Source organism: Rhodamnia argentea, chromosome 11 (assembly GCF_020921035.1).
Source record: "Rhodamnia argentea isolate NSW1041297 chromosome 11, ASM2092103v1, whole genome shotgun sequence".
Lineage (NCBI taxonomy): Eukaryota > Viridiplantae > Streptophyta > Magnoliopsida > Myrtales > Myrtaceae > Rhodamnia > Rhodamnia argentea.
This window is the reverse complement of record NC_063160.1, coordinates 16766560-16787330: the sequence shown is the minus strand read 5'-3', so window position 1 is coordinate 16787330 and position 20771 is coordinate 16766560. Positions and strand designations below refer to the sequence as shown.

At 38.5% G+C, this 20771-nt stretch overlaps 1 protein-coding gene across 1 annotated transcript; it reads right to left on the bottom strand.

The window, feature by feature from the left end:
- Positions 1 to 12756: 12756 nt before the first annotated feature.
- LOC115731599 (LOB domain-containing protein 27-like) lies at positions 12757 to 13891 on the bottom strand. Its single transcript, XM_030662255.2, has 2 exons — positions 13133 to 13891; positions 12757 to 13038 (listed from the first exon to the last, which is right to left on the bottom strand). The coding sequence occupies exon 1, from the start codon at positions 13784 to 13786 to the stop codon at positions 13145 to 13147; it is 642 nt and encodes a 213-aa protein (XP_030518115.2). The 5' UTR covers positions 13787 to 13891; the 3' UTR covers positions 12757 to 13038; positions 13133 to 13144.
- Between the last annotated feature and the right edge of the window lie 6880 nt (positions 13892 to 20771).

The following is a 20771-nucleotide window of genomic DNA, read 5'->3' as shown; positions in this document are numbered from 1 at the left end:
TTCCGGCCTCTTTCCATAATTGGTGACACGGTGTTTGATCGGTTCCAGTTTCGTAGCCGTCTTCAGTGGTCCGCACACATTAATTCCACCATTTGTCGTCCCTTTTTTTTGGGGGGAACTAAGCAAGATTCTCCCTTCTTGTGGGGGAGACAAACTAAAGTGATTTGCTAGAGTTGCATCGTTCATTAAATGACCAGCGCAAAAAAGGATGATGTCTTTTAAGGTAGCTAAATTAATGGCCGAGCTGGAATCATGTGTGTTTCCTCTCTGTCTTCCACTTGGATTTACATTAAAATCAAATATCTCTTGCAAAAAAAAAAAATAATAATAATCTTTTTTGTTTCGTCGGTAAATATTGGCCCACCTTAACCTAAATCCACCTAAATCCCGGCTCCATCACTGTGTGGCATCGAGTACGATCAGATTTATAGCACACGCGAATAGTGTTAATTGATGATTACATCACGTCATCACTGTCACGTGATATAACCATCACCGTAAGATAGTTTTCCCATCCAAATGGTAAATCAAACTCAAAAGCACGCGATTTTGGGTCATTGTCGGGTGTTAACTTAAGATGCTTCCACGAAATTAGTGAAAAGGAGGGCTATAACCTTGGCCACATTTTCCGTGAATCACACAATGTTGCTTCCCCTTTGACTTTCTCTAGCACATCCACCAATTAACATTTACGCCATTGGGTGGTTTAAAATTCAAGAGGAACTGCCATGTCTTTGATCCACCTACGACGCAATTGCGTGATGGGTGCCATAGAATTACGAGGAAGGAGTCAGGAAATTGAAAGGTAAATGTTTTAGGTGGAAGATAGTGTGCGTGGAGTAATCTTAAATGTCGATATGAACCCTTTAACTATCGGAGTTTATGAAGACATGAACCCTTTAACTATAATAGTTTATGAAGACATTAATCGATCACTAAATGATCCACAACACGGTTCTAGCGAAGATAATTGCTAATTTCCCAACTTATTCATACTAGTAAATCTAGGTTAAGCTTGAATACATGTCCTAAGTAGAACTTTAAGAATTGTACGTAGACCCAAAAAAATTATAATCTCATGTATTTTTACGAAGGTTGCCATAAGTTAAGGGAACTTCCGAATCAACGTTTCTTTATTTATTAGCCCTCTCAACCAAGCACATAGGCCATGATCAAAATTTCTATACTCTTGCAGCATACCTTTGTCTATGTCTATGTTGGAATAGTTGAAGAATGTTTGGTCACACTGAATTGAACGGGACAACTGGTCAACAGTCCTCCGGAATGCCACGAAAAAGAGAAAAACAGCAACGAAAACGAGCGAAGGATCCAGCAGCATAACACTAACGTTGTCTGTCATGATCTTTCTCTACTTTTGACCATTTTTTCGTACCGATTGTAACCCAATTGATTGGGAAGCGGGTTGTGCAAGTCGGTCCACCCAACAAAGACGTGAATCAAATCAAGAAACTTCGTAAGAAAACTATGATGGCCACTCAAACCCTTGTTTGAACCCGGGGATTAAGTTTCTAGTCAATCTTCCCTCAGCAAACACCGTCTAAAGATCAAATGCAACTGCCCCAGAAATTTACAGAGAGAGAGAGAGAGAGAGATAGAGAGAGAGTTTTGTGGACTATAAGTATGAAGAGAGAGGGTTAAAGAGAGACCATTGAATACTTTTGAGGTTGGGGAGTCTTGTCGCAAGGAGAGACGGCACATGCATGCCTTTTGGTATTCGATCGATAAAGTTTTCTAAGTCACGGTGTGCAAGGGCCGTCTTTTCTTGCAACTAGATGCCCTACTACCTCTCTCTCCATAAACCCTAGTCACATCCTTGTTTTGTGCTTGTGGTGGCTCCAAAGTCATTCTCTGGATTATGAGCATTTGATCCGTATAATCCTATTAGATCTTTTTCTTACCAATTCAATGAGTGTGATGACTTCTCGTGGTTCCCTCTATGTCTATATTCGTATAATAATTGGCTTTTCCTGTTTCATATGCCAGGTGGAGATAAAGGACTAGCGAGACTCGAAACTCGGCGAATCATCTATATATAGCCCAAAGAGTTGATTGAGTGGTTGAACTCTTAGTTGGCTTGGAATACAAGATCAACAAATGACGGTGTTAGTGTTGGGATATGGTTCATACTCTCTTACGACAGAAAAGCACGTGGATCCCGATCCACGTTGAGTTGGTGGGGGTCTCAAAGGGGCATCAATAGCTACTACGGTACATGCTCTTTTTTTATTTGTAATTGAGTGGTGTAACAAGAGGTGCGATGAGCTAATTATAGTGGAATCCTCTGTTAAACGTAGCCCTAGTTTAAGGGTGAACCAAAATAAAACCTCGTGTCTCTATTTTTTCTTTCTCGCTCGTTTTACTTCGTTGTGATTGTGCACTAATCCTAACAGTTAGGGGCCATGCCAGCAATCCATCGGCGGAGGACAAAAACATAGAGATCTTTTACAAAAAGAATTTATTGTGCCTTTTTTTTGTGTCAAATGGCTTTTAATACAATGTTTATCCTTGAGAAGTGAATACTCCATTTCAAAAAAAGAAAATCTATGTGAATCTTTATGTTACACCAATTGATACTTTTAGTGTCAATATTGCTCTGTTCTAGTTTAGTACATTTACCAAATTCTCATTGGCGGTGAAGTTAGGGGTAATCTAAGATGGAGATTTCAGGAACCAAATTCTATGCAAATCAAAATTATAAGGGCAACCTTACCAAAAAAAAAAATTATAAGGGCAACATTAAATCAGGTGTAAATGCTATTTATTCTCTCTTAAATATATGGAATGCACATTGTACAATAGTTAATTACCAATTACCACATTTGACGTTGCCCGAAAAGATGAAACTCTGTAGATGAAGTCAAGTTCAACAAACATACCCTTTGGTAAATGAAGACATCAATGCGCAGTGGATCTACCGGGAGAAAGCGGTGTGTGATCACATATGAACTAAAATAATTGATTACTATACAGATAATAAAAAAAAAAGAACGGAAACGAAACCAATTTACGTGATTCAACAGTTTCCCTTTGCATATGAGCCCAAAACCACAATTGCTGTGATAACCACAAGGGAACAAACGAGAAGGAGCGGAATCGTTTCTCAAGTATTTTCCAGAACAAGAAAACCCTAAACAGTCTCACCAAGAGCAAAAACTCTCTCTCTCTCTCTCTCCCTGAAAAAAAGGTTCAACAAGAACTCGTACCGGTTTCGGTCAGTGATTTTCTGCGTAATTGGCACAAGGTCGCTTCATCTTTGCTTTACTCTCGCACATTGACTAAGAAACAAGTATTCCATTTAGCCTTCTGATAGACTGGTTTAAACTTTAAAGTATTTCTTCTGAACTTTCAAGTCTTTGATCCACCTACATTGCAATTGCGTGATGGATGCCATAGAATTCCAAGGAAGGCATCAGGAAATTTACCAATTTAATGTTTTAGGTAGAAGATAGTGTGTATATTTTTATATGGTAATACTAAATGAGATCATGAACCCCTAATTATCAAAGTTTTTGAAGACATTAATTTTGATCCATCACACGAATCCACAGAAGATAAATGCTAATTTTCCAAACATTTTCTTACTTGCAAATCTAGGTTAATCTCAAATGCAAGTGCTAATAAGAACTTAAGAAGTGCATATGCACTGAAACAATTACATTTTCATAAATTGTTACGAAAATCCATGTCCATTGACTGGTAACTTTCAGGGAACTTCCTAATCAACTTTTTCTCTTAGCCCTCTCGACCAAAACACATATACTATGGTCGATGTTCTGTGCTCTTTGTAGTATACCTTCGTCCATGTTGGATAATAGGAAGAATAGTTGGTTCCATCGAAACGAATGGGACAACCCGTCAAAGCTTCCCGAAAATGTCTCGCAAAAAAGAAAAAAAAAAAAAAAAAAAAAAAAGGCAGCAAAAACAAGTAAAGAAGTCAGCAACATGATTACTACTTTTCTCTATGATGATCTTTCTCTAGTTTTACCCTTTTTTGACTGATTGTAACCGGATTAGTTAATAGGGTGGTTGTGCAAGTCGATCCTTTCAGCACAAGGCATGGATCTAATCAAGAAACTTCTTACCGACTGTGATGCCCTTTCAAACCCTTGTTCAACACGGTGATTAAAGTGTCTAGTGAATCTTCCCCAACAAAGACCGTCCGAAGATTGACGTAACTTCCCCTGTAATTTACGGACAAGACCAACGCATTGGGGGGGTGGGGTGGGGGAGAGAGAGAGAGAGTTGTGGTCTATAAAGATGAAGAAAGGAGGTTAAGGAGAGACCATTGAAGAGCGAAACTCAAATTGAGGTTGGGGGAGTCCTGTCGCAAGGAGAGACGGCACATGCGTGCCTTTGGGTATTACATTGTGTGCAAGTGCCGTCTCTTCCTGCGACAAGATGCCCTACTACCTCTCTCTCTCTCCTCCATAGTCACATCCTTACTTGTGCTTGTGGTGGCTCCTAAGTCTTCCTCTCCATTATCACTAGTGTTCTTGTGAGCATTTGATTCCTTTAACCATTTCTTATATCTGTTCTATTCCGACCCACTTGAATACTAGATCGATGAGTGTGGTGACTTCTCGCGGTTCCCTTTATGTCTATAAGTCATATACTATTTGCCTTTTCTTGTTTCTTATGCTAGGTAGCGATGAAGGACTTGTGGGACTTGAAAACCCGGTGGATCCTGTAGCTGAAGCAGTTAGTAGAGTGATTCAACGCTAAATCGAGATGCGAGATTAGGAAATGTCAGCATCCCTGTTGCCCAGTTTAAGCTATGAGGGTCCACACCAGCCACTTACCAGCGAATCTAGGAGGTCAAAAGCACAAAGACATTTTACAAGAAAATTTTAATTGTGCCGTGTGTGTGTGTGTGTGTGTTTTTTCTGTTAATGCTATGTATATATTCCCTTAAGAAGTGAATACTCCATTTCAAAGAGGATTTATGTGAATCTTTTTTTAGACCAATTGGTACGTGTATGTTAATATTGCTTTCTTCTAGTTAAGTATATGTTTAGTCCTCTAGGTTTTGCCGTTTGTGCATCCTCAACCTCTAAATTTTCTTTTGTGCAGTCTAACTTTTTTTTTTTCATTCAATCAAGTCCTTTCTTCATCTACAATTATTAACGCCAACGAATCGCTGACGTGATGCAATGTGGGTAATATGTATAGGTAATATGATTGCCAATCGAACCAACTCACTAGGTAGATTTGGTTCTGGTGACCTTGTTGTATTGGATGGCAACCCAATTTATGCTGTTAAGAATAAGAGATAATAATGAAAAGCCTTATATCATTCACGTAGACGGGGCAATTTGCATGTGTACATGGTAATTAGTCGAGCTGTAAGGTGCAAATACTCCTATTATATATATATAAAAAAATTCTCACTGCTCAAAGCCCGCTAATCACACAAGAACACATGAGAAGAGGAGGAAGTGTTTGTCACGCACATTTCGATAAGGAGGAAACCCTAATCACCCCAACCAAGAACAAGAACTCTCTAGGTAACAGTATTGTGATGTGCGCATGACAGGGAATTGTAGCGACATTTTGCATCACTTTAACGGCGATATTTAAATATTCGAATAGTCTCCATCATATATAGGTTGAACTCATATGAGGACTTAAAATGCAAATGAGGGATATAGAATTATTTAAATTTAGGACCTCATGTTTTAGAACCATGTATTATTTTATGTTACCGTCAACTATTAGATGAATGTGGGGTTTCATATATAATATTCTACCATTCATAAGTTAAGAGAAGGAATTCGGTGTCATATGTTTGACGAGATCATTTTAAGTGCAGTAATGAAAAATTCCACCACAAAAATATCTAACCTATGGCAATCAATCTAAACGGGTAAGCCGATCTATATGCGTCATGGATATTTGTTTAAGTTTGCGCCTTCCGAGTCTTAAGAATGGAAATTAACATGAAAGGAGGCAAAGAAGAGTTCCAATAAGGAAGCTGCTATTCTAACAATCCGACAATAAAATCAATTATTTTTCTAATTACACGATCTCTCAACTAATTAATGTTTTATATAAAACACGCGGCGATGACGTGTGAATCTACGGTTAAGATTATACCATTTCTGATAATTCTGTCAGGGAAGCATTTCCCTTCCAATAAATGTCTCAACACGGTTATTCATTCTCCAAGTGGTGTAACATTTTTGTGAGACCACTATCGATGTAACCAAAAGCATCAACCGGCAAGTGGATGTAAAGCTTAGCATTTGTTGTAAGAAGCAGAATGTAACGTCGCATTCAACCCTTCTAGAGTACCAAGGAGAGTTTGCCCAAAGCTAAAAAAAAAAAAAAAAGAATAGTAACGAGTGAAGACATGAATTAGTGGTGGGATTTTGCCTGCCAAATGGACACGAAATTTCCTAGAGAACTCTGAGATTTTGTTTCCTTGGCGTACAAGGAAAAACTATGCTATACATTGTCAAGGTGCGACTTGGACGGGGTCTCAACTTTTTCATTCGGTCCAAAGTGTCGTTGATCGAGTAACATAGAAACGCTTTGCCAGGAAATTCCGAGGCAAAGGCACAGAAGTTGCATGGAGGTTATACGCATCCCACACCATGAGAAGCACCAGAAATTTATTAAGAAAATTCACCACCTCTAATTCATGGTTATTCATTGGGTGCATCAATAGTCTCCATCTATACATCGCGTTTGAAGCTATATCGGTCAAAGAAATAGTCCTTTCAATCAAGTTATCGCTCAATTGAAAGCTGAGAAACACTCGAATATACCCTAATTCTCACGATATATAGTCTAGTCCAGAGAAATAATAATAATAATAATAATAATAATAATAATAACCAGAGAAATTAGTTATAATTCTCTTCTTTCTTTCTTTTTGGACCGGCTTGACTGCAACAAAAAAATAAAAAAAAAAGACATTAGCTGGTGATTAAGCGACAGGCACTAAACGCTAGTCAGTCTTCTTGGTCTCCTTATTCTCGCATAGAACAGTCCCGAAAGACAACTCTCTCTCTAGAAGAGAAAGAAATTCCAAGGGTATGAACACGAAAGTCCAATGGGTCAACCTTGTTGAACATGTGGATTGCCAGATATTATCATCGCATCTCACGCAATCGAAACCCGTCAAAGGGGGGACCACGTTCCCGAGTTGCTTCAGCACAGTTTACATGCACTTGCTGCTTTGACCCCCATACTCTTTCCAACGAGCTCCCCTCATCGACGCAACCCAATGGCTCGTAATGATCTTTTATATATATATGGAGCCTTCTCGTGCCCCACATATGACACTGAACGTAAGCCACACAAAAAGCTTGCGTGATTGCGAGCGGGACGCCCCGGGGAAGATCGGACGAAGGGGTTGAGGAAGTCTTGTCGCAGGAGAGACGGCACATGCCGTGCCTGTCGTCTCTCTCTGTCTCGTGAGTTCTCGGCAAGTGCAGTCCTCCTGCGACACGATGCCCTCCGATCCCGGTCCCGCACAGGTCGAAACGCTCCTGCCTTGCTCTTTTACGCCATCTTTTGTAAGAGCTTTCCTTCTTGATCCCTGATTTCCATTTCTTAGCGTTGCAGCTTTCCATGGATGCTCTCTCAATAGCACTATTTTCTGGTGGTGGTCATGGATTTTGGAGTGATTGTTTTGGCCATCACTGGTCTAAAAGTATTTAAGCGTCAAAGATCTAACCATGTCTATATTCCATGAGATCTTTGCACAGTCCACTCAATCGGTTAAGGTTGATCCTTATTGGATGCACCCGCACTTAATTTCTATACAGTAGCTTTTACAGGTAGTCACTAGCCAGTTGTGGCACACGATGATCCATTCTTGTTGCGTTCGGAAAGCAACTGCACAACCACAACGTTGGTGTTATCACACTGCAAACAGTACCGAGTTCACAACGGATTGGACATGTTATTATCGAACTGGTATCGCATGGCCATCCACTTTATTGCTTTAACGAGTAGCGTCACGGTCCATGCGATGTAATCCACATTGAGCTTCGGTTTCCAATATGCAGCCCAGCTAGCACATATCAATAGATTTTGCCAATGGGTTTGCGGTAGACGTGGCCGGTTCCGGGCCCGTTCCGGTTCTTGTTTGGAACCGCCGGTTCCTAGGCCCAACGGCTCCCCTCCTCCCTTTTTTTTTTTTTTTAACCGGGTCGGAACCGGAACCGGCCCTTGAGAGCCGGTTCTTGTTCCGGGTCCGAACTGTGGGCCCGGTCAATGGGCCGGTTCTGGGCCCCGGTTCATTTTGGCCATGTCTAGTTTGCGGCTTCGAGTGAATCACTCATCATCTAGGTAGGTTTTTGGACAATTTGGGTCTTCTGAACTCAGACTCGGGCTCTATTATCGCCTTGAGAATAGTCTTCCTTTGAAGAAGCACGGTCGGACCCAATGTTTCAGTCAATTTTTTTTGCGTTGTCTTCATGTAATGGATGAACTCGGGCCAACACTATGGGCTCCTGTTGGAAGAATGGGCCTAGAAGTATTGTTCACATTTCAAGGTCTGTCTTTTTCACATGACACGGGATGTCCACGTTTCACCAGCCTTTTTAAGTCCTGGTCGGTGTAAAGAGTTAGGAAAGACTATTGTTATTTTTCATTTTGTTTTTAAATCGACGAGGCTTAGTCTATTTCGTCTAGGTCGACATTTTTGTTCATATTTAAATTGAGAAGGGACCAACATGGACAAGAAAAGCCCAACCTTCGGCACGGGTGGATGGACGCCGGTGTCGCTCACGAGACGGGGGCGGCCTCCATGCTGTAATTTGGAGAGCGAAAAGATTTTGTGGGCGATACATTCTTATTTTTACGGTTGTCAAATGCTAGATTTTTTTTAGCATTTTAGCCGGGAGTTTTTAAGGACATCAATCATTTTATCCCCGATGCATGATGTCCGATAGTTTGTTGTACTGATTTGAAGAGCAGCAAAGAAAATCTATGCAAGAGTGACACACTCCAAGGAAGCAATTGTGACCGGAAATGAAAAAAATAAAATTAAAAGTTCCGAAAGACAAAATAATAATGATGGTAGATGGACCTTCCGCTCATTCTTCAATTCATTATGACCATTAATCAGTATGCATTCGACCAAAAAAGTTACATTAAATCTCAAAATATAAAACAAAATTTATTGCGAAATTAATGTCTAGTCATATGTCAAAAACTATCTAGCTGGTGGGCATACTTCATTATAACTTTCGGTTTTTTTGTGGCTAAAAATTAGAACTTTCTGGTTGAACTACCGCGTTACCGACATTCTTTAATTGAGATATCGATGACGTCATATTTTCCTCGTTGCCGGAAAGTTTCGAGAAATATTACTCGGTTGGGACCGTATTTGTACTAGATATCGTGCTGCCAAGACTGCAATTTGGAAGGACGAGGATGGTGAGAAGTAGGGTTGTGGAACCAAACTAGTTCTACCCGGGAATCGGACCGGACCACCCTGAAAATCGGTACTGTTCCCAATTTCAAATGAATAATCACACCGGAACCAGACCGTTTGGAGCTGGTTTCATAGAAAAAAAAATCATAGATTTTCTCTTGACATCCTCTTTTCTATATCTCTCTCTCTCTTTTTTCCAACTTCACTGAGTCTCTCTCTCTCTCTCTCTCTCAACTCGGTTCGCCCTCGCTTGTTCGAGCCTCGCAACACTCGCTCATCCATGACTTGCCCTTGCTCGCTCGCTCGCTCTCTCATTGGCCTCGTTCATCTTATCATCACGGCTCTCGCTTGCTCAAACAACAATCATCGAGAAGGAATAGCTGAAGAATTTGATTTGATGCCCAAACACACTCAGTTTTGACACAGAAATCCCCATCCTTCCTCACTCGCAAGTCCGAACAAAGAGCATCCAAAGACACAACACCTGGGAGGAGAGATAGGCTTCCAAGATCCGGAAGGGACAATCTCTTTATGAAAGATTTACGCTTATGTCCACCCGAGGAATTCCTGTCTTTGTTTGTCAATTTTAGGTTGTCAATTTTTAGGCTCTTGGTACGCTGACAACCATTTATAATTGCACATGACTACATGTATATTTTATGTTTGTAGTTTTTGGCATATAAGAATTTCTGCTATTCATCTTTGACTTTGAACCCTTTTTTGCTTATATAATTTTTGTAGTAAAAATTAAACAAAAAAAAGGGACAAAAGAAAAATAAGTTATCGGGTAGACCTTAGAAGCAGATTGGTAAAATAGGATAGGTTGCAGAGACGGTTCCAGCTCTAGGGCAAACAAGGTAGGTTTCAAGTTCTAAAACCCGAGAACCGGTTCTAACATGGTAAGTTCCAAGTTTTAAATCTGGAACCTATCCATCCTAAAATCAAAGAAATTGTTAGCCCGACAGACTAGAGTATCATCGGTTATTTATAACCACGGGATCTCCCAAATAATGAGTACTTTATACGAAATATGTGGTGATGGTAAGTTGGATCTATAGTTGAGATTATATCGTCCCTAGCAATACTATCAAGAAAACATTTTCCACCTAAAATCAACCATCTATTGCCTTGCCTCCTACTTCATATCTGTGTTCATGCTTCTCATGCCAAAGAGGCGGTGCGTTTTTTGAACATCTTTTGGCTAGTTGGTCAAAAAACTTTCACATATAATTTCTTAACTTCAAATACCTCAAAACAAATGATATTGTTATAATTTTATGAAATTTGGAAAATATATTAACATTTTAAAGGAAAGAAATCGTCGCTTTTTGCTTTTGATTAATCAAAAAGTCATAGACGATGACCTTCTTTACAAGTGAGATATAAGATGTGGTCGTCAAACAACAAGATCTAACTCCATGAAAAAGTGATCCGTATAAAGATATTAGCATTCTGTTGCAACTGAGGGTAATTACTTTTCAAAAGTTTAAAGCATTAAGACAGAGATTTAATCATCCACTGATCATCACTAAATTTATCAAATAATTGGAAAATAAAGATTTTATAGGAAAAATATTCCGATCTTTATTTCGAAACTATACTTGTGTGTGTATATTATGTACATGAGCTTTTACTCTTTCATTTGGTGATCAAGCGGCATCCCTTTTATCAACCTTGCCCAAAATCTTGGTAATCTAGATTCCTTGGACGCTCTTGCAGCTACAAGATGACCATCATGTATTCATACATAATAATAAACTTTGGTACAATAATTTACCATGAGCCAAAATCCATAGAGGAATTATCTCTTATATCAGCTAGACCAAAAAATTAACCGGTGACGTGAAAAACTTTTTTACAGAATAGCCTTTTACGCAACGTGTACAAGATGACCATCATCTATTCTTGCATACAAATAAACTTTGGTACAATAATTTACCATGTGACAAGAAAAATCCATAAACGTATTATAATTTTTTTATTTGATAGCCATGCTTAATCCATTGTGACTTAAAAAGCCCTTTTGCAAAAGAACCCTCTTACCAACGTGTAAATTTCCTGAAATAATCTAATCTTGCTCACAAGTCCCAATAATAAGCTATAGGACGGATTAATTTGGGTAAGGTGTACAAATTTGAGATCCTTTGTAAAACGAAAATTAAATTTGTTAAATGCGTCAAAGGTATACAATTTAAGATTTTTGTGGTGCAAAAAGTAAATGCATCAACGGGTACAGTTTGGATTAATGGCGGTGAAATTCAATATGAAATCATAGTTTGACCAAATACTGGTACACCATTTTATATTGTTGTACCATATTGAATACAATTTAAATAATTAAATTTGAAATTCGCGCAACACGTGAATCTTTGACCTGTGCTTAAAAGTAATTGTGCTAAGAAAGAGAAAATACAGTCTTGATAACCTTTACAAGGGAGATAGACTAAAATAATCTCTTACTTTTAATATGTCGAAAGCGAAAACTTTTTCTTGATGAGTTTCGTAACTCATCACATGCGGCAGACCACTATAAGATGAATTAATTTGGGTAAGTGTATCGATTTGAGAGTCTTTTTAAACAAAAACTAATTTTGTAAATGTGTTGTAGGTATAAAATTTAGGATTTTTGTGGTAAAAAAAGTAGATGCATCAACCGGTACGGTTTTTCCGACAAAAAAAAAAACACGGTACTGTTTGGGTTAATAGTGGTGAAATTCAAGATGAAAACATAGTTTGACCAAATATTGGGTCAATAATTTTTATAACGTTGTACCATATTGAATGAAATTTAAACAACTAAATTTTGGAATTCGCGCGACTCACGGATCTTTGACCAGTAGTGGTTACGAGTAATTGTGCTAATAAAGAGACAATAAAGAGTACATAACACTTTTAAGGGAGACGGATGAGCGATATTCCTTATTTTTCTACTATAGACATTTCTTATCTTTAATGAAAAAAAACTTTTTCTTGATGAGTTTCGTAACTCATCACATGTGGTAAACAACTATAAGACGAATTAATGTGGGTAAGGTGTGTCAATTTGAGATTCTCTGTGAAACGAAAACTAATTTTATTAAATATGTCATAGGTATAAAATTTAGGATTTTTGTGCTAAAGTAAACGCATCGACAGGTACAGTTTCGAATAATGGTGGTGAAATCCAAGATGAAATCATAGTTTGACCAAATCTTTGTACAGCATTTTATATTGTTGTACCATATTGAACGAAACTTAAAAAACTAAATTTCGGAATTCACGCAACTCGCAGATCTTTGATCGGTGCTTACAAGTAAGTGTGCTAATAAAGAGATGCTACAGGTATAACATTTACAGGGGAGAAGGACTGAAACAACGATGCTCCTTATTTTTCGACTTTGGACATTTCTTATTTTTAATGTGCCGAAAGCAAAAACTTTTCTTGACTCATCAAAGCAAAATTGGAAGGGAAAAAAAATTTCCAAATAAGACAGAAGTGGAAAGAACGGAAAAATTCATGAAATTTCAGCCAGTGATGAGCTTATCTGACACTTTTCAGGCTGAGTCCTGCGGCTGCATTCTTCAGATCATTCCGCGAGGCTTGTTCGATGGAATGCGCCATGTTTTTGAACGAGAAGGACGATTCCGTGCTGCATTTGAGACAAATCAAACGCATCAGGACTGCAGACATATGAACAGAAGCAAAATTACAATTTGTCCGTTAGACCAGTGTTTCGACACTACCTCGACTCTTCCTTATCGATGGTGATCGTGTCGAACGGCACGTCCTCGTAACTGAACACTTCCGCACCCGTAATTCATTAGAAGTTCCGGCAAAGTAGCCGGATTCGGCTGAACTGCCGTGAAGTGATTAGCGTTCTGGGGCTCGTGATTATAAGGTTGTTGAGATATTATTGATTGTTTTGTGTTTTCTCCGAAAATGTCAGGGAAAGATTGTTGGGTCGGGATTGCGTCCGCCCCCACGTTCCCTAACTGCAGTTCGGCCGGAGGAGGGGGAGGATAGTGAGAAGGCGAGGCGGAGGCCGAGATTTGGTCCCGGATCATGGCTACCTGCGCGTGGAGTTGCTGGAGCTGCTCGGTCATCTGGTGCATCTGACAGAGTAGGCGGCGGATGTACCAGCAGCAACCGTGGACGGGGTACTGCGCGCGCATGTTGGACTCAAAGATGACCGACTGCATGGCCTCCTGCTTGAGATCCGGCGGGGCCTGTTTGAGGATCTTGGTGATGTTGCTCACGCCGAAGAGGCGGTGCGCGTTCTGGAACATCTTCGGCTGGTCAGCCGGGAAGTAGGGGGCGAGAGGGCACTCCTTGTGGCACTTCCTCCTCTGGAACTTGCAGACAGCGCACGCCTGGCTCGTCCCTCCTGTGATAGTCATGTTTCATTCGAGCTCATTCCTGTCCTGGAGGGGGAGGGAGACGGATGAGCGGGGTGGAGAAATGGATCTCGAGAGGATTTTTGAAGACTGTTGGAGATGGGGGAGTTCATCAGAGATCTTAGCATTTCAAAACTGTATAGATTGTTGGAGTATTTTATCGAAGACTTGGTAAAAAATTTTGAATCCTACTAAAGCGGAAGATCTTTTTGAACTTGGAACTATCTGTTTTCGAGCGTGTAAGCGATCGCACGGGGAAAGGGATGAGTTTACGGTGAAGTTGTTTTTTATTTTAATATTTACTCATTCAATTTTCATTTCCGTAAAACAATTTAGAATGCAGAAACAATTTTAGCAATTTTAAATCAAAGATACTTAAGAGGGATAATGCTAATTATACTGTTATTTGCGTTTGAAATCTCATGCTATTTATGTGAATGAAACGAATCTGAAAGTCGGATAAAATTAAAAGAATCAATAGTAAATTATTTACCATTTTTTTTGTGGAAAAGTTATTTTTTGATTTCGAATGTAGGTTACGTCGACCTCGGAGCAGTTACCTAAAAAATCTCTGAGCAGTTCTGGAATAAAAACGCGCATCCATGCATCTCTTAGCATATTGCCCCTTCTTAGTTGGGAAAATTACAAAAAAAAAAAAACGCATACCTATCCAATCTTTAAACCTTTTGCATACTTGCCCAAGCGTCGGTGCCTAACGTGGACCATTTTTATATTTTTTTAATAATATTTCTTTTTTTTTCTTTCTTTCTTTTTCTTTTGTTTTCTTCTCCCCTCCTCCGGGTTGTCGACCGAAAAGAGGCCTACCTCGTTGCATCTTTCCCCACATCAGTGCGAACTAAAGAAATCGTCTTTTAGGGAAAAAAAAAAAAAAAAAGAAAAAAAAAAATATTAAAATATTATTAAAAATTATCCACTTGGATTGGTGTTCAAATCAGTTGCAGAGCGAATACAACTAAATTGATATAAATAAAAAAAGTTTAAGACTCAATTGGCACATCAAAAAAAATTTAGAAATGAATTGATATAATTGCAATAGATTTAAGCACTTTTTGGTAATTTTCCCCCTCTTATCTATAGGCAAAAGGCCTGGGTCTTTATCTCAAGGACAACAACATGCATTAAACTAATCTTAATGCAAGCAAACAACTAAAGGAAATATTTATACAAGAACTGCGTTGCGATCGTTACGAATACAAAGGCGACTTTTATATGTCTATGAAAACGGCATTGTGGTCATTACTAATACAAATGCGACTTTTAAAAGTGTCAACGCGAATACACTCCTACCATTACGAGGAAGCTGCAATATCCTCTTAGGTCTTTGCACGGCTTTCGATCGAAAAGATGTTTCCTCGTTGCATCTTTCCACACAGTGCGAACTAAAGAAATCGTTTTTTAGGGGCATTGGTGTGTTCAAATCAAATTTCAGAGCCGATACAACTTGTCAAACGCATCTTTCTGATAAATTCTAGAAAGCACTTCTGACTTTTTAGTAAGACGGCAGTTTGAATTCCAAGAAAGAAAATCAATCAGCCGAACCATTATTCTTGATCCGAAGCAACGTTTCCAAAAATGTCCCTAGTTATAACTCTTCACCAGCCTCCGGAGTATTCTTTTCCACGAGCAGTCACGGAATGGAGAATCGCTCCCATCTAACGATGGAATGACACCGCCAATTTGTAAAGTGCATACGCCTTTGCGCCTGAACCTTTTCTCCTGTGATTAATTTTGTACGGGGCCGGCATACCAAATAAAGTCGAAAAGAGAAACGCATACGAAGCTTATCCGTAGAACGTCGAGCGTATCAACGAGGATTTCTAGGAAAACGACGAGTAAAACTTAGGCCGTCGCGGAGTTTAAAGACGACGTAAGCGGTGTGGAACGTGGATGCTAAGATCGACGTCACCACTCAAAGAGAAAAGAATGGGGGAAAGGATTGGACGTCGAAACGCGCATGAAAAAGATAAAATGGGAAAAGCCATCAAATCTCAAACTATATTAATTGCTACACACGTTGATCATAATTTTTTTTTTTTGTGATATCAAAAATTTCATGCTTGTTCCTGTACAAAATATTTACCGTCCGTCAATGAAGATGGTTAAAAATTTGTTTAAATGGACGACGGAAGGCAAACAGTATCAACATGGCGTCCACGTGACTTATGTGAAATAAAAACAACTTCGTTTTAACTGAAAAACACATCCGACGAAACCTTAGATGCATGGTATATATGTCATACAAGTATAACTTTGGAGTTTTTGATGTTGCAATAAAAAATTAAAAGTAAAAGTGTTACCGGTAGGTATATTTTGGGTTTTCTAATATCATTAAAAAAAAAGTTGAAGGTATATCTATGACAATATACTTAATTTGAGGTTTCTTATGGCTTTTTCCCAAAAGAAAAATACATATCCTTAACAACTTGTCAAACAGAAAGTGAGAGATAAGGGTTGTCCTCTCCCGTCTCCGCAAGAGGTCTACTTTAAAAGATAAAACAGATCAAGTACAAATATATTGATTTTGAACCCTTAATTACTTATATACGAAGGCAAGTTCCGAGTAAATGACACCTCAAAAGGGTCCCAAATTTGATCCTAAACCTCAACACCAGGAGCATTCATAAGCCGAAATAGCTTTTAGAGAAATGATTATGTAACAATCATTAATCCACTATGAAACATCTTATCTGAGGCTATCATTGTGTAATATCGCCCGCTTTGTCTCCATTGGCCCCCACGATTTTAAAATGCGATAGACAGAGTAGAGAATTCCATACCTTATCAACTAACCTTAAACTCTCTTCTTGATGATGTGAGACAAGAGACATGCGCTTAGCCTTGTTCCACGTAAGTCCAAGCTAGAGGCGCAGCCTCTCCTGCCATCACCTCCTCCTTCGCTAGGATTTGGATCGTTACAAACGTGGAGTCCACTCTTTCAAGAACTTATGACTTATAATATATTAGTATTGCCCTTATTCAAATAGTATTACGTTAATAAGGCCGTAACTAATAACGCACTGAATCAAGAGCAAATCTTAAAGGTGATTCCACGGAAGGAAAAAGAAACTCACCTTTTGAAAAACCGTTGGTAGGGCCCACAGGACAAAAAGTAAAGGGATTGATTTTGATTTTATTTTTTTTTTTGGCAAAAGCCTCTTTCCTTCGAACATCGCCAGTAGCATCATATTACTCGTCAAAACGAAGGTGGTCCAAGCCCCAATCCAAATAAAAATCTCAGTGTTCCTCAGCCGTACGGACAGCAGGAAGGCGTCAAGCGACATGGAATCTCACTCGCGTTGGTCTCTAGGCTTACTGTACTAAGTCATCATTGTTCGTCAACCCCACTGTCTCGTTTGCGATTTAGCACTAATGTATTATTATTGCTCCAAAAGATTCGATCGGGTCCCCCTCAATTCGATCCCCCTTGCTTGTTTTTATTAATATATAAAGAAAACCGTAATTCCGATGGTGGGCCATCCTTAAAGAGGAATACAAATACATTGATAAAATTATAGGTTAATACCATGAAAAATCTCAAATTATATCCTAAATTATTTTTTGATCATGAAAAATCCTAAATTGATGTATTTATGATAAATTTATGTCAAATTATTTTTTTGACTATTAAAAATCCTAAACTGGTACACTTGTGATAAATTTATCCCAAACTAATTTTTTTCACACCAAAAATCTCAAACTGGTATATATGTAATAAATTTACCCTTAATTAAATTAGGTTAATACCACGAAAAATTTCAAACCGACACACCTATGACAAACATAGGGTAAAAATTTCAAGCTGGTACATCCGTCAATTGCTACGTGTCATACAACTTAATACTTTAACGGTTAGATTTAACGAAAGCTAACGGAGGGTAAATTTATCACACATGTATCGGTTTGGGGTAAATTTATCACGGGTGTACCAATTTGAGGTTTTTCATGGCTAAAAAAAAATAATTTGAGGTAAATTTGTCATAAGTATGGTTGTTTGAAATAAACTGTCCTAAAATTATTGCAATTGTTCTAATTAAGTTCTAAGTATTTTTTTTTTACCAATTCAATTTTAAAACTTTTGCATTTGTGATAGTTGAGTCCCATTTGACTGGCCACCGTTGACGTGGCAAAAATTTAGTAATATTTTAATTTTTTTTACTTTATTTTTTTTTCCTTCTTACTTTCCTTTCTATTTGTGGCAGGCAAGTTGGCTGAGAAGGGTCGTCAGAGCTCACCCACCGTTGTACGTGGGCATCCTCGCCAAGGCCTTGTCAGCAGTGGGTGAGGCTGGCCTCGCCAGCAGTCGCGCCTTGCGACCCATTGCGAGGGGCAGCCACAGGCAGTTGCTCTGTAGACTTACTTTGTACTAAGTTATCGTTGGCCGTCAACTCCAATGTCTCTCACTTGCGATTTAGCAGATTACTGCTTCAAGATTCGATCTTGGCCCCGCCTCCCCCTGCACTCGATCTAACTTGAGTGTTTTGTTAGCACAAAAAGAAAACCCTACTTCCGATGACGTGCCCTCCTTAAGAAGGAATACAAACAGACAGATAAAATCAAGTACACACTAGTTTAGTAAGGACAGACAATCCCAGAGATACGTGGCTCCAGGATTTGTGGAGAGCATTGTTTATTGTGAAATTGGCCAATCAAATGCTTGTCATAATCGCCTGTTTACCAAAAACATAAAGAAAGTAAGAGCCTGTTGAGAAGATAACATTTCAATTCTCTTCACTGGAATCTTAAACTCGTTTTGATAAACATCAGCAGTTGCTATCTAGACTTACTCTGCACTAAATTATCATTGGTCGTCAACTCTAACGTCTCTCGCTTGCGATTTAGTAGATTATTGCTCCAAGATTCAATCTTGTCCCCCCTCCCCCTCCTCGATCTCACTTGGGTGTTTCATTAGTATATAAAGAAACCCCTAATTCTGATTATGGGCCCTCCTTAAGAAGGAATACAAAGAGAGATAAAATCGAACACACACTAGTTTAGTAGGGATAGACATTTCCAGAGATACGTGAGCCCAATGTTTACGGGAAGCATTGTTTATTGTCAAGTTGGCCAATCAAATGCTCGTTGTAGTCGCTTTTTTACCAAAAACATGAAAAGAACAAGAGACTATTGAGAAGAACATTTCAAATTCACTTCACTGGAATCTTAAACTCATTTTGATGAGCCTCGTGAATAGCTCTCTAGTCTTACTCGCTTGCGATTTAGCATATTATTGCTCCAAGATTCTGTGGTGTAACCCCCCCCCCCCCACTCAATGTTCATATGTTATGATATGAATATACCATATCAATTTATTATGTATGGATGATAAGATTCCATTGATACATAGCCAGTTCCAATAGACTAATTGTAGGGCTTCATTGGCATGCATCCAATGAAAAATGAATCTATGAATCCACCAATTATGAGTTGGGCGCTTTAACCAATGAATACTTAGCGGGGATCCTCATACATGATGAATAACCGAATTCCAATTAAAATGAAGTCATTAGTAGAAATCAATGCAATTTAGAAGAAATTAATGAAATGACATAAATTCAAATCTTGGACTTTCGTATGGAGAGAGATATGGAGAGAAATCAAGAATTATCTTTATTTTTTAGATTCATGGAACCACTTGAGAGTTGTATGAATATGTAAAGATAATTGTCATCCCTTACTAGTTTAGTAAGGCCAGACATTCCTTGAGATACGTAACTCTACGGTTTGTAGGGAATATTGTTTATTGTCAAATTGACAAATCAAATGCTCTATCGTACTCGCTTTTTTACCAATAACATAAAAAAAAGTATGAGATTGTTGAGAGAGAGAGAGAGAGTATGTGAAGACGTAAATATTTCAGTTCTCTTCACTTAGTATACAAAAGATGCTTTTAGTTGACCAATCAAATCTTCATTGTACTTGTTATTTTACTAATAACATAAAAAAGGTAAGAATTCTCATTATTTTTTAGATTCATGGAACCACTTGAGAGTTTTATTAATATGTAAAGAAAAGTGTCATCCCGCACTAGTTTAGTAAGGCCAGACATTCCTCGAGATTCGTAACTCTATGGTTTGTGGGGAGTATTGTTTATTGTCAAATTGACAAATCAAATGCTCCGTCGTACTCGCTTTTTTACCAAAAACATAAAAAAAAAGAGAGAGACTGTCGAGAAAGAAAATATTTCAGTTCACTTCACTTAGTATGCAAAGGACGCGTTTGGTCGGCCAATCAAATCTTTTGTTGTACTCGCATTTTTACCAAAAACATAAGAGAGAGAGAGAGAGATAGAGATAGAGGGGAAGGGAATAAGAAGACGTAAATATTTCAGTTCTCTTCACTTAGTATACAAAAGACGCTTTTAGTTGACCAATCAAATCTTCGTTGTACTTGTTATTTCACTAATAACATAAAAAAAGTAGGAGATTGTCAAGAAGAAGACATTTCAATTCGAAAATTTACTTGTTGTTCGAAAAAAAAAATATTTATAGAGGGCTTTAGGTATATATTTTAAATAATAAAAGAAATTTTATTTACAACTACCTTGCCAGTGTGATATTTGGCTTGTTGTTCACATCACGCAAGATGGAAAACAGCGAGAGAATTTTTGGAATTTTGAATTTTTCTTTTTGGTCAAAGAAGTTTAAAAATTTAACGAGAGAAAAATTCTTTTAAAAAATATATCAGCGTTCCGAAAATACTAACGGCCAAAACAAAATTGGGTAAGACCTATTTTGGGCAAGGGGATTTTAGATAACTTTTGGAAACGCAATACATTTCCCCAAAACTCTTAAAGAAAATTGCCAAACAGCTTGATTTTTGCCCAAAGGACCTTTGGGAAAGCCACTTCCCTGTGCAGCCGAAATTGGGGTCAAAATCAAAAGCTGAGTAGCAGCAACAACTTTCTCTAGATGTTACATCCTTTCGGAACGTTCGACCCGAGTCATAATTGCCTCGCAATACTCATAAC

Coding starts and splice junctions, on each gene's coding strand:
- LOC115731599 (XM_030662255.2), bottom strand. CDS start 13,786: ATGACTATCACAGGAGGGACGAGCCAGGCGTGCGCTGTCTGCAAGTTC.